The sequence below is a fragment of the Drosophila bipectinata genome, chromosome 2L (assembly GCF_030179905.1).
Source record: "Drosophila bipectinata strain 14024-0381.07 chromosome 2L, DbipHiC1v2, whole genome shotgun sequence".
NCBI lineage: Eukaryota > Metazoa > Arthropoda > Insecta > Diptera > Drosophilidae > Drosophila > Drosophila bipectinata.
Window position 1 is genome coordinate 23421856 of NC_091736.1, and position 14104 is coordinate 23435959.

The following is a 14104-nucleotide window of genomic DNA, read 5'->3' on the forward strand; positions in this document are numbered from 1 at the left end:
TAGATTTGAAAACAATTTGCCATACAAATCTGTAACTCGGTAAAAATACGATAGTTTTAAAGGACACATGCGTCAATTTTTTTATATTCTTTTAAGAAATTGTGAAGGCAACATTGAGACATGATGTATCGGCAACAAAAATATACTACATTTCAATACAATGTAAAACTTCAGATAATTGTCGCATATAACCTAACAAAAAGAATTACCAACTTTAATATCTAATAAAATATACATTTAATTAATACAAAAGAATTTAATATTTGAAACGGTATAAAAGGTAACAACAATTAAAGGTGAAGGACCCTTATCAAATTTAGTATTCTGACATCTAGCACTTTTCATGTTATATGTATATATACAGTTAACGGACACATACATATAAAATTCGCTTATATATATGGTTAGTCAAAACTCAAACGGTAGTTCCATAAGTTCTATTGCAGCATTAGAGCGTTTAAATTACGTTGTAGAATAGTATCTTTAACTGAATTAAAGACTATATGTATATTCTGGGTATCTATGGCAGTAGTAAAATGATGATAGATTGTACTGGAGCTACATGTGCGACGAACGCTCATAAACATTTGTAGAATAAAATTTTGGACATCGAGAAGTGAGTGTGGATTTCCATTAAATTGCGGATAATACCAGCGAATGTCAGTCTCAGGATTGCGTACTTTTTGCTCAAGTAAGTCTGTTTTGTTCATAAAAAGAATTATTGAAATTCCTTTAAATGTGTTGTTGTTGACAATGGTATCAAATATATTTTTAGATTCCTCTAAACGATTAGTTTTTCTGAAAAAAATAGATGTTTAGATGTAGCATAGGATAAAACAATTTACCTGTCTTCCGCAAGAACCTGATCAAACTCCGAACTAGACACAAGAAATATGATTGATGTTACGGAAGTATCGAAGCATTTCGTCCACTTTTGACGCTGTGTTCTCTGTCCTCCCACGTCAACGAATACGAATGGAATGTTCTGACAAAAAAGTAATTATTTTTTTTATTATTAGAGAATAATTACGAATTTCCCACCTGTATTTTAACACAAAATTCATATACACCTTTGGTTGCTTTCCGACAATGCAATATATCTTTATGTGTCGGCACATAGTCTGGTTTAGACAGCCGTTCAATATCGTCTAAAAAATAACTAACTGAATCGCTCTAAAAAATATTATTTTTAAAAATGTAGTCTAAGGTAAAATAAATAAATTGTGGCTTACAATTTGAAATTCTCGACGTCTTTCGAAAGCTCTTCGAATGCCACGATCCTTCCATAAACGTTCAATCAGTGACGCATATTCCAAAAATTTAAGAGCCTCTATTGCATTGCATTCCAATAATTTGGTATAATTTATGTCGAGTTCTAGACCATCAGTGCCCCACGATATATTAAGTTTTTTTCGAGCATCCAAAAGCACTTGCATACCTTATTAAAAGGTTTAAAATAAATAAATAGCATGTTGAGCCCGAAAGTGTTAAAAAAAAAACCTCACCTCTTACAATATTTTGGTATATCACATGTTTGTATTCGCGCAGCAGATCGGGATCAAAATTAACCCCATGTATTATACGCATTTGTTTAAGAAAAGTTGACTTTCCAGATTCCCCAGCTCCCAAAAGCAAAAGCTTCACCTGAAATGAATTAAAAAAAAATAAATATAAAACAAGAAAGGAAAGCTAACTTCGGGCGGAGCCGAAGTTTATATACCCTTGCAGTTAAAACTGGATATACATCGCAAACATCGGATATAGTTGGCCGATCCTTATGATTACATCATAATAAAACCAATTAATTACAATAAAAAATCTAAAAAAAAAGTCCCAAGCTTCTATCTTCAAAGATACGAAAGTTGATATTTCTACCAAATACCATTTCCGATTGTTCAGTTATATGGCAGCTATAGGATATAGTCGGCCGATCCTAATGAAATTTGGTAGGTCGAATTAACTGACCAACTGACCAACTGACAAAAATATAATCTGTACCAAATTCCAGCTTTCTATCTTCATAAACACGAAAGTTGGGTCATTTCCGATCGTTCAGTTATATGGCAGCTATAGGATATAGTCGGCCGATCCTTACGAAATTTGGCATGTCGTATTATTTTGCCAAAAATAGCTATCATGTAAAATTTGAACTCTCTAACTCTAAAAACACCAAAGTTATAACATTTCCGATCGTTTAGTTATATGGCAGCTATAGGATATAGTCGGCCGATCCGGGCCGTTCCGACTTATATACTGCGTGCAAAGGAAATAAGGGTGTGTGCAAAGTTTTAAGACGATAGCTTTAAAACTGAGAGACTAGTTCGCGTAGAAACAGACAGACAGACGGACAGACGGACATGCTCATATAAACTCAGGAGGTGATCCTGATCAAGAATATATATACTTTATAGGGTCGGAGATGTCTCCTTCACTGCGTTGCACACTTTTGGACAAAATTATAATACCCTCTGCAAGGGTACAAATATAATAAAATTGAAATAAATAAAACACTCAACTTCCAAATGGAGGCTGTTTTGGTTTAAAAAATGTCGCGCTATCATACACCGTACATAAATAAAACCGTGAATAAATAATCGGTGAAATAGTTTGGTATTAAAACTTTTTCCTGAAACTTAAATAAACTGATAAAGATTCCCAAAAAATAAAATGAGTAAAAAACAAGAAAGCAAAGCAAACTTCGGGCGGAGCCGAAGTTGATATACCATTGCAGCTAAAACCGAATATATATCGCAAACATCGGATATAGTTGGCCAATCCTTATGATTACATCATAATAAAACCAATTAATTACAATAAAAAATGTAAAAAAAAACAAGTCCCAAGCTTCTTTCTTCAAAAATACGAAAGTTGATGTTTCTACCAAATACCATTTCCGATCGTTCAGTTATATGGCAGCTATAAGATATAGTAGGCCGATCCCTATGAAATTTGGCATGTCGTAATGTGTTGCCAAAAATAGCCCTCCCCTAAAATTTGAACTCTCTAACTTTAAAAACATCAAAGTTATACCATTTCCGATCAATCAGTTATATGGCAGCTATAGGATATAGTCGGCCGATCCGGGCCGTTCCGACTTATATACTGCGTGCAAAGGAAAGAAGGGTGTGTGCAAAGTTTCAAGTCGATAGCTTTAAAACTGAGAGACTCTCAGTAAAACTGAGAGACAGACGGACATGCTCATATCAACTCAGGAGGTGATCCTGATCAAGAATATATATACTTTATACTTTATACCAAAATTATAATACCCTCTGCAAGGGTATAAAAAGAGCTCACCAAATCTCTCTTTTCCATTTTTTTTGCTAACCTTTTGCCGGGGAACCTGCTCTTATACGCGCTCTCATACCCGCTCTCTTTTATTATACCCTTGCAGAGGATATTTTAATTTTGGTCCAAAAGTGTGCAACGCAGTGAAGGAGACATCTCCGACCCTATAAAGTATATATATTCTTAATCAGGATCACCTCATGAGTTGATATGAGCATGTCCGTCTGTCTGTCTGTTTCTGCGCAAACTAGTCTCTCCTTTTTTAAAGCTATCGACTTGAAACTTGGCACACACTTTTCTTTTCTTTGCACGCAGCTTATAAATCGGAACAACCGGGATCGGCCGACTATATCCTATAGCATCCTTATAACTGATTGATCGAAAATGGTTTTTGGTAGAAATGCCAACTGTGGTATTTTTGAAGATAGAAGCATGGACATTTTTTTCTTTTTATACCCTTGCATAGGGTATTGTAATTTTGATCAAAAGTGTCAAACACAGTGAAGGAGACATCTCCGACCCTATAAAGTATATGTCGGGAAACAGTTAATTCAGGAAAGTATAGAATGCGAAGGGCATAGCAGCAGAGACGGTGATAGTCTCTGCTGAGGAGTGAGGTCCGTTGACGAGTTACCGAAAGTCGTGAGATGAAAAGCGATATAGGCTTGACTCGAGAGAGAGAGAATGCTGCGAAAGCAGGGTTGAGCGTAATGATCGAGGAGAGGAATCATTCTGGCGGCTTGGGTAACGAAGGTGAGCGGAACTCGCTATGCTGTCGCATAAATAACAAAAGTTTAAAGGACAATGGAGGATATTTCTGGTTATCCGTCATATATATATTCTTGATCAGGATCACCAGTAGTTGATATGAGCATGTCCGTCTGCTGTCTGTTTCTACGCGAACTAGTCTCTTTAAGGCTATAGACTTGAAAATTTGCATGCAAGTTATCCAACCCCTAAATACAGGCCACTTATGGCTTTTATAAACAATATTTTCAATCTCTGCATTTGCCTTTGGCTTGATCTTTGGGTCAATTATCCAACCCATAAATCCAGGCCACTTATGGCTTTCCACTTATGAATTTTATAAACAATATTTTCAAACTCTGCATTTGCCTTCGGCTTTGTCTTTGGCTCTGAGGTCCGATCTCGGTTCCCCATAAACAAATCAAAATCAAAAGTAAACATCAGCTTCCCTCCGAAGCCCAATCAATTACGCCTTTTGCGTTTCAAGCACCCACCAAATTGCATCGATCAGCTTAATCGAATTTCACAATAAGATGCGACAGTTTCATCTTAAGCCTCTAATCTAAACACAACTGATGGCCGAGGTTCTTTGGATCAGATTTAGAATTAAGAAGTCAGTCGTATTTTGACCGAGACCGCGAACGGTTGACAAAAGTATTTAAGAAAAAACCAAAAGTGTCTTGTAATTTTTGCGTTTAATAAATAAAGGTTTAACACCAAGTTGTGAAATTAAAAAATAAAATTTTCATTTTTTTAATTCACCGAACTACAAACAATTTAACTTGCACCCTTTTTTTCATTGCCTGCAGTATATAAGTCGGAACGGCCGGGATCGGCCGAGTATATCCTAAAGCTATCATATCATATCATATACTCTATAGGGTCGGAGATGTCTCCTTCACTGCGTTGCACACTTTTGACCAAAATTATAATACCCTCTGCAAGGGTATAAAAAGGAAATTTGGTTGGAACAAGTTTTTTCCATAGAAAATATAGGTGGGGACGCGTAGTTTTTCATTTGTTTAAGAACTGTTGCTGGAAATTTTTTCTTTAATATATAAAGGCAAGTGTCCATTCAAACTTCTGAATTAACGAAAAACGAAATAAAAAATAAATGTTTTTTTGCTCAGTGAATTCCCTGCTCTCATTGTTTTTTGCACTTTTAGCACACACACACACTAAGCACACTTAAGAATGTGTGCGTTTTGCCCACCACTTTAAAGAATAAACAAATTGTTGCATTTGTGTTAAAATCCTCAAAATTAAATTTTACTTCACTCTTTTCGGTCCGAAGAGTTTGTGAGATGACTCTGAGGATGCCTAGCTTAGGGCTACCCAACGGGTCGCAGGTTGCGGAAAGCGCAATAAATTTATAGAACGTATTTGAGAACGTATGTAGAATAATTTGAGAACGTTTGGTCATTCCTTCATTTTATTCGGGTATAAAAGTAGTCAAAAGTTTATAAACAAAATTTCCGCGATGCCTAACTAAAGGACACTGAATTTTAAAAGTGAATTCGCATGGATTTCTCAGATACCCAGAGTGCCTATTGTGCCTAATATAAATACAGAACAGGCGCCAAGCTTTTTGATATTCGTTAACACGCGACTCAAAAAAACATGTGGGTTCGATTGTCGCAAACATTAAACGCCATTTTTTATAAAACGCAAGTTTTATATAAAATCAATTTAGTAGAAATGCCAATTGCAAAAAATAAACTGCATTATTTTTAACAGGTACGGATCACGCAGATACGAAAAATGCTGCCATAATAACACTGTTCCAAAAAAATACTTGATTCAAATTACTGGGAATAAAAAGTATTTGGTAACCGATGAAGCTGAAGATCTCAATAGTATTTTATGTATTTTTTAATGTTAATATAATATAATATATGTTTAAGTAAGTTTAAGTTTGAATGAAATGTTCCTTTCCTTTTATGTAGTAATATATTTTATAGCCATATTTAAAAGCGTTTTTAAAAGCCATATTTAGCTTAATTTTCTTAATTACATACAGAAATAAACATTTGGATCATTTAGCAATTTTTTTTTGGCAATTTTCAGATTTTAGCCATTTTTAGCAATTTTTTTTTTAATTCTAGCAATTTTTGCTCCAGAGATTCTGGCAGCACTGTCTGGGAGCCCGGGCTATAAACTCTGCGCAGTCGCTGTCCGAAGAAGCCATACCCGGGAGTTACGGATCTCACGGTCAAGGGACACCAACATGGCAGCGTGGAAATTATGTCGGATACCTAAACTCACGCCAGTCTGTTCTAGTCTTGGCTTATATCCTCAGTTAAAAATGGAAGCCCATCTAAACCTCTTCCGATCTGTGGGATCCAGGCACCCGGTTGTATAACGCAACTCCACGTCGAGCCCGAAGGCTCTACCCGCATTTGGGTATTAAACCACAACCACCACGTAGCTTCCTCAACTTTAGTCAGGACGGAACAAGTTTCGTGGGCTCTGGCTCTGAGGTTAAAGTACACTTCCAATTTTGACTCCAGAACACTCACGGGTTGGTGGCCCCGGATAGAGTAAAGCAAAGCTGCTTGGAATAGCATTATGAAACGCCCGAAGCCAAGTCATAAGGTGTTACAGTCTTATCCACTATTCTCATGGGTATGGCTTTCTCACTTTAAGGAGGCGAGGACTATTCCTTCCTCTTCCCCAACTCGCGGCATTCACTGATGGTCAATGACCAGATCAATCGAAGACGGCCAGCTATGTTCCCAACAATCCCTAAGGACTTGTGTAAAGGCAGAGTTGAACACCATCTCCGTAGTGTCTCATCACCCGTGGTACCAGAAAAGTCCTCTGGTCAGGTTCGTGCAACTAAAAGAAGCACTCCCAGTTTCAGCTATCATGAAGCTAACTCATCCAAAGAGCTACATCCCGGCACCTACACTCATTCAACCTCTAAATCACCCTAGCCCAACTCAGGCAATCAAAAGCCCCCTTAAAGTCCACAAACACACCGAGAACGTACTTTTAGTTGCTGGATCTCACAGAGTCCTTGTCATACATCCAGAACTTTTGCAAGAACTGGAACAAGGCTGATGCCCCGAAAACATCGCGGATGGCTCCAGACCCTATCGGGTGACTTAAGGAGCACACTCCTCCACGCACTTGAAAAGACCCCCTCACTCACACACTTTTTATACAATTTGTACAAGTGATCCGGAATCGCCTTCTAGACACTTGTACAAATCTCCGGTGATATCCGCCCATTTATGCATGGAGCTTTCCCTGAGCGAAGCTTGGTGAACTCCCACTCAAGCTTTCTCACCAGGAGAGGTTCGGCAACACCCACTGCATCAGACACTGAGTGCTGTCGATCCTCCGTAGAAAAGAATTCGGACAACACACCTCTGTCCCTATTCTTTTCAGCTTCACGCAGAATTCTGTAAACACGACCCCAGGCTTATGATCGTGCTTATTTCGTTTTACGAAAATAAGGAGGGACCGTTGATTCAGCCTTCGAATCACCCGTCCACAACTTAAAACGCTTACGAGTCACCATTCCACATTTCTTCAGAAGTTGCTAAACGGGACTTGCGTCGCCGCCTTTTTCACATAATGCCCATAAAAGGCCCCGTTCGCTCCACAAAAGCGCCACCCATTAACCACAACACGTCCAGGGCAAAGTTATGGTTCACCACAATCTAAATTGGAGTATAATTATTCCCACCATGACCCCCCAACACACTCCATTAAAAATCACACACTCTCATTGCTGACTCATCACAAGAGTAACAGCGATGTCACTCCTTCCCATTGGACCATCAAATCACTCGGCTCGTTGACAACCTGGTCCTTTTGGGTGATCACCCATTCGGCCAGCGTCTCACCCCGATCGTAGTTTGGAAGGCCAGGTGTGTGCCTGGACATCTTGCTAATCCACAGGGTGACGACGCGTTCGCGTCAAGACCTAGGATTGCAGGATTGCTACTCACTTGGAGTAGTACCAAGTGTACTGAAGGTACGGATTTTCACGGAACGGAAGGTACGGTCGTGTAAATGTAAGTACCATAGAGAAGGAATCATCTCCGATCTCATAAAGTATACACCAGGTATATACACTTTTTTTTTTATAATATGCCTTTTGACAAAATTTGAAAATATTGGTTTAACAATCCGAAATTTTTTTTTTTTATTGTGACGGGTAAATTCATTTAAAACATGGACAACCATTAAATATTGTGACAGAAAACTTGGCTTATGTGTAACTTATAGTTAGAGGTGGAAAAATAAGAATGTCTAAGAGTTATTTCGGGTAAGGTCCAGCGGCTGAGTTCTGCGAAGCATCCGCATTTATTCGCTGTTGTCGACGAGAGTGGTTTTTGTTTAGCCTCTGGATGTACTTGCTGCTTTGTATCTCCTCCTTCACCCATGGGAAGCCAAGCACCTCGTGGATTGTCTGGTTGTCGTGGTAGCCCCAGTGGCGATAGGGAGGGCTCTAATTTCAAATTTCTGGATAGTCTAAATATTAGTCTTGCTGGCCGTGCCCCAAAGTTGGATCCCCAAATTGGCCGAATAATCGCCATGTAGATTAAGATTTTTGAAGAGGTTCTCAGCTTTGACCGCCTACTCATCAGCCAATAGTACGCCTTTAATCCAAATTGGCCGAATAATCGCCATGTAGATTAAGATTTTCGAAGAGGTTCTCAGCTTTGACCGCCTACTCATCAGCCAATAGTACGCCTTTAATCTTACTTCCCACTGCCTTCGCTTTTTGTCTAGGTGAGGCTTCCACGTAAGCCTCCTGTCTAGCGTGAAGCCCAGGTATCTTGGGTTTTCTACCTGAGGGATGGGAGAGGTGTTGAGGTGGACTGGTGGGCCATTTTCTCGACGTAGAGAAAATGTGGTGGCGGTGGATTTACTTTCAAAGTTATTTTTGAATATTCCATCTTCTCTGCCAATTGCCGAGATCTAGTTGCTCCTGCATAACAGCAGCTGCCCCTGTAGCGTTGTCAGCAGCGGTCAGGAAGGCGGTATCGTCCGCATAGGTGGCTGCCATTATCTTGGGGCTCCGCAAGACTGGGAGATCGGCCGAGTAGACGTTGTATAATAAAGGGCCCAGCACGCTGCCTTGCCAGAAGACCGGTGTGCCAGCACGCTGCTAGAAGACCGGTGTGCCAGATCCGATCGAAGGCTTTTTTGACGTCCAGCATTACAGGCAGGCAGTACTTCTTGGTTCATTTGTACTTCAGTACTTCAATGGAAGCATTAATACACAAAACACATAATGAATTATATCAAATTTTACATCGCAATATGTAACAAATATTATTAATATGAATTTCGCACTTTCAAAGTTACCCAATTATTTTTTATATTTTTTGACTTTAACAATCTATTGAAGATAACCATTTTCAGCCCTATGTTTTTAACATGTTTGCGTAAAAAAACTAATATCAATAGTTTGATAAAAATAACTTAATACCACAAAAATGGTAAACTTCCCCATAGTGCACTGGTGTAAAGTATCATAACTTTACAACAGTGGTGCCAAAGCTCTGCATACGGCAAATTAAACTTCCATACCAACGCAAAAAATCACCCAACGCAAATTATTGGTATGGTCTCAGTGTGGCAAAAAATCGAAAAAATTATGAAACTATTTTTTGAATATGAACAAAATTTTGATGAATAGACCCAAATAAATATAAATACCTGTGTTGTCAAATGTTTTGTAAGTGTCTATTTAGCAGGAATGTGTAACAAAAGTAGTTGTGTTTTGTGGAGTGTTACTTTTTCAGCGCATATCGGCGCAAGCAACTAACCAGGTGAAGTTACTTATAAATATATAGGAATTCAAATTTAATTGGTCTTCTTTGCGCGTTTTTGCCCCTATTCGAAAAAACAATACATGTTGCAACAAAGACAAAAATATAATGATAACACGAAATAGTTTTATTATTGATTTTTCATACCTTGATCTTTGTGTTCCATATTTAATCTGGTATTTTCAGTCAATTCACTCATGACAACAAAGAAGGAACGAGTAAAATGGGAGTGAGCACTCCAGCTTTACAACAAATAAAGCTAATTCATACTAGCCAGAACCAATTAGTCAGTCGCAGTCTGCACGTTAAAATGAGCAGGTCAGTGACACCTTGTGCTCACTTAGAAAAATTACATTATGAATATTACATATGAAAAACATAAAAATATCGTACTACAGTAGAGGTGTGCACGAAGAGAGAATAACAAAAGTACAAGTATATTGGTCAGAAAACCGAAATTCTGTGCTGAGCACTAAGTGCTGAGTTTGCTGGAGCGAAAGACAATCTACGAAAAAAAACGCAAGAAGTCGGAAAAATAATTTTTATTTTCATTCAATCATTTTCAGTCGTTCACTAAACTTAAGTCGAAAATGATAAATTTTCGTTTACCATCTAAAAACCTAACAAGGCTTAGGCCCTCGGAGGCTGTGGCTGCTCAGCTCTCTACTGTAGTATAGAAACTAACGAAGTAAGTAAGTAACCTGCAGTTTAGCTTCCTTGTTAGTGTAGCTCCGCCATGTACATAGCTATAGCTTCCAGTCTGGGGCGCTGGCAGGCGTACCATCCGTGCCCATGCACTATATACCTCTTGTGGGTATATTCGAGTTCCGTGGTCGTAATCCCTTCAGTGTGGAACACGCCACGTAAAACAAGTTCGGGGAGATCCGAGACACGCCTGAAGCCCCGCAGTCGGCTAGTCCAAGGAAGCAGGTCTATGTCACTTTGCGCCGTGTGTACACTTGAAAAATTACATTAACTTGAAATTATGGGACAGCACGAAAACTTCGACAACATTAAAATTTAAATCTCCTACATCTAACAAACATGTAACACTCATCCTTACCCTATAAAATCACAGATCCTTTTTTTTTTTTTTTGTTAATACTCCCCTTCCTACTAACAAGAGCTCTTCGTAGGGTTTACAACAACCAAATATAGGGAAATTATTTTTGCCTACCCTGCAGCTTCCACTGCCGCTAAATAAAGTCCACATTCTTAAATAGTTTTGCAAAAAAAAAAAAAAAAAATTATAAATTTTCAAAATATTATATATATAATTTATTCCTCCTCAGACTGCCTGTCCATGGAGGACCACGTTGAACGGACCGATATAGATTATGTCACAAAAAGATAAAATGGGCCCCTCGGCTCGTCAGGCTTTGGCTTTATGTTGTTTTTAAAAAAAACAAAAAGAAAATTCGCCAAGCCCAATTTTTCCCAGTTAGGCTTGGATTTCCTATCCATGGAAAAAGGTCCAAAAAGGTCGGTATGGAATGATTAAATCCGTAAGCCATGGCTCTTCATCCTGGACCGACCTCTTACCTCGCCGATCCTGCTTCCCGTCTCCGTGTCCTGGCCTTCCTAGCTCTTCTTATTATACCCTTGCAGAGGGTATTATAATTATGTCCAAAAGTGTGCAACGCAGTAAAGGAGACATCTCCGACCCTATAAGGTATATATATTCTTGATCAGGACTACCTCCTGTGTTGAAAATCAGTCCTATTTATAATATCGCTTGAATGTACTAATAATCAGTTTCGCAATTTCAAGACAATATTGTTTAAATTTACAAATATTTATTGGCAATTGACATGGCATAATTGAAGGTCTTTTTTGATAACCGGTACAAAAGATTAAGAACAGAGAAAATCGGAATGTCCGCTTAAAAATATCTTTGCATTTGAACGGCAATTGTTCCATTTTGCCGCTAAGCGATAGCATATTCTTTTGTACTAGCATCTCCAAGAGCTTTCATTTATTCTCTGATATACTGAAAAAAGTTTTCTATTTAAATGAACTCATAATTGCTTTTAATTACTCCTGGTCCAGCGTACTGCCCACTACGGTATCCTGAAACGGTCGGGTGGTAGCATTGCGGTTACAAATCAGACTCGGGTAAATCTCCTCAGTACATTATAAACATTTTATTATCTGTACTTTACAAAACATTCCTTTATTTTTTTAACTTACAAACTAAAAATAATAAACTCCATTTGATATCTCTTAGCTCTAAAATTTTGGGCTTCAACTAGACTGATATTCGAAATCATAACCACCTAATCGTAACTATTTAAGTTTGAAAAACAAGAAAGAAAATCTAACTTCGGGCGGGACCGAAGTTGATATACCCTTGCATATAAACCGTATATACCGTTAATATATACCGTATATATATCGCAAACATTGGATATAGTTGGCCGATCCTTGTGGGAATATGATAATATAGAACAATTTATTATAATAAAAAATTTAAAAAAAAAGTCCCTAACTTGTATATTCAAAAATACCCAAGTTGGTATTTCTACCAAAAACCATTTACGATCGTTTACTTATATGGCAGCTAGAAGATATAGTCGGTCGATCGTTATGAAGTTTAGTAGGTCGGATTAACTAACAAAAAACATAATCTGTACTAAGTTTCAGCTTTCTATCTTTAAAAGCACGAAAGTTGGTTCATTTCCGGTAGTTCAGTTATATGGCAGCTATAGGATATAGTCGGCCGATTCTTACAAAATTTGGCATGTCGTATTATTTTGCCAAAAATCGTGTTAAATTTTATCGTGTTAATTTCTCTAACTCTAAAAACACTAAAGTTGTACATTTCCGATCAATCAGTTATATAGGATGGCAGCTATGGGATATAGTCGGCCGATCCCAGGCGTACCGACTTATATACTGCGTGCAAAGGAAAGAAGGGTGTGTGCAAAGTTTCAAGACAAAAGCTTTAAAACTGAGAGACTAGTTTGCGCAGAAACAGACGGACATGCCACTATCAACTCAGGAGATGCAGTACCACTTCAACCTCCGAAGAGACAAGTCGTATTAGAACACTATCGATCCCGCGTTCGCAAAAAACCCATTGAGCTTATCAGCAAAAGTTGAAAAACAAATATTAAACACAAAACAAAACTAAAAAGACAACAACAAAAAACACACCATTTCTTACCACTCGGGCGCAAGCCCTTTACAAACAACCATGCACGAACCACCAGACATAGCTAAATACACTACGAGACCGAATTAACTAGGAGAACCCAAATTTATTGTCATCAAAAGCAAAAATGAATCCTCATTTAAAAATGTTTCACCTTTCATCATCGAGAAATCTGTGGATTTCGCCTGCGTTGGAAGAGTTGATTCTGTGAAAAAAAACCAGAGACGGCGGACTTTTGATAAAAACAAAAAACAACACACAAGCCACAAAACTCCTAAAACTTACCAAAATCGCAGATATGGATATAACAGCAACCGAACACAAGACACTTAATTTTTCAAAAGGCGTTATCTACTGTAATGACCTTAGATACATAGACGAAGAAACAATCCTCCGAGAACTAAAACCACAGAAAGTAATTGAAGTCAAAAAAATAATGAAGAGACAAAACATCAACAATAACGCCAACACCAACAACTACAGCAACACCATCAAAAACAAAAACACCAACAACAACAACATCCACCCCAACAACAACAACAACCTAATAGAAACCGGATTCATAATAATTACATTCGAAACCCATCAACTCCCTGAAATACTGCGAGTCGGCTATGAAACTGTTCGCGTACGCAACTATATCCCTCTGCCACTCCGTTGCAGAAAGTGCCTCCGCTATGGACATCCTACACCCATATGCAAGAGCACCGAAAAATGATTAAACTGCTCAGATGAAAAACACACCAGCGAAGGAGAACTCTGCAAAAACGAAAAAAAATGCCTAAATTGCGTAAACAATCCTGAAATCGACCCCCAACACAGCCCTTTGGACCGCAAATGCCCCACATTCCTCAAACAACAAGAACTCGCTGCCATAAAAACCACCGATAAAGTCGATCATAAAACTGCTCTGAGTATCTACTTTGAGCGACACGGATACAAAACAAGAAACTCTTATGCAAACACACTTACAAACACCACAACCACAATAAGAACTCGATCTCCAAATACGCTCACATCAACATCTGCAAATGCACAAACTACATCCACATCCTGCGATCACAACCAATCAAACACACCTTCAACCTCATCTGCATCAACCAAAACCACACCGGCACCGGAA

At 38.3% G+C, this 14104-nt stretch overlaps 1 protein-coding gene across 1 annotated transcript in view; it reads right to left on the reverse strand.

Annotated features, from left to right (window-relative positions):
* Window positions 1-220: 220 nt before the first annotated feature.
* cta (Guanine nucleotide-binding protein subunit alpha cta) overlaps window positions 221-14104 on the reverse strand; it is a 31681-nt gene continuing 17797 nt past the window's right edge. Inside the window, exons 2-6 of the mRNA XM_043213684.2 lie at window positions 1506-1644; window positions 1233-1438; window positions 1042-1173; window positions 846-985; window positions 221-798 (exon numbers count right to left, since the gene is read on the reverse strand). Coding sequence (XP_043069619.1) covers window positions 438-798; window positions 846-985; window positions 1042-1173; window positions 1233-1438; window positions 1506-1644 — 978 coding nt within the window. The 3' untranslated portion in view covers window positions 221-437. The remainder of the gene's footprint in view (window positions 799-845; window positions 986-1041; window positions 1174-1232; window positions 1439-1505; window positions 1645-14104) is intronic.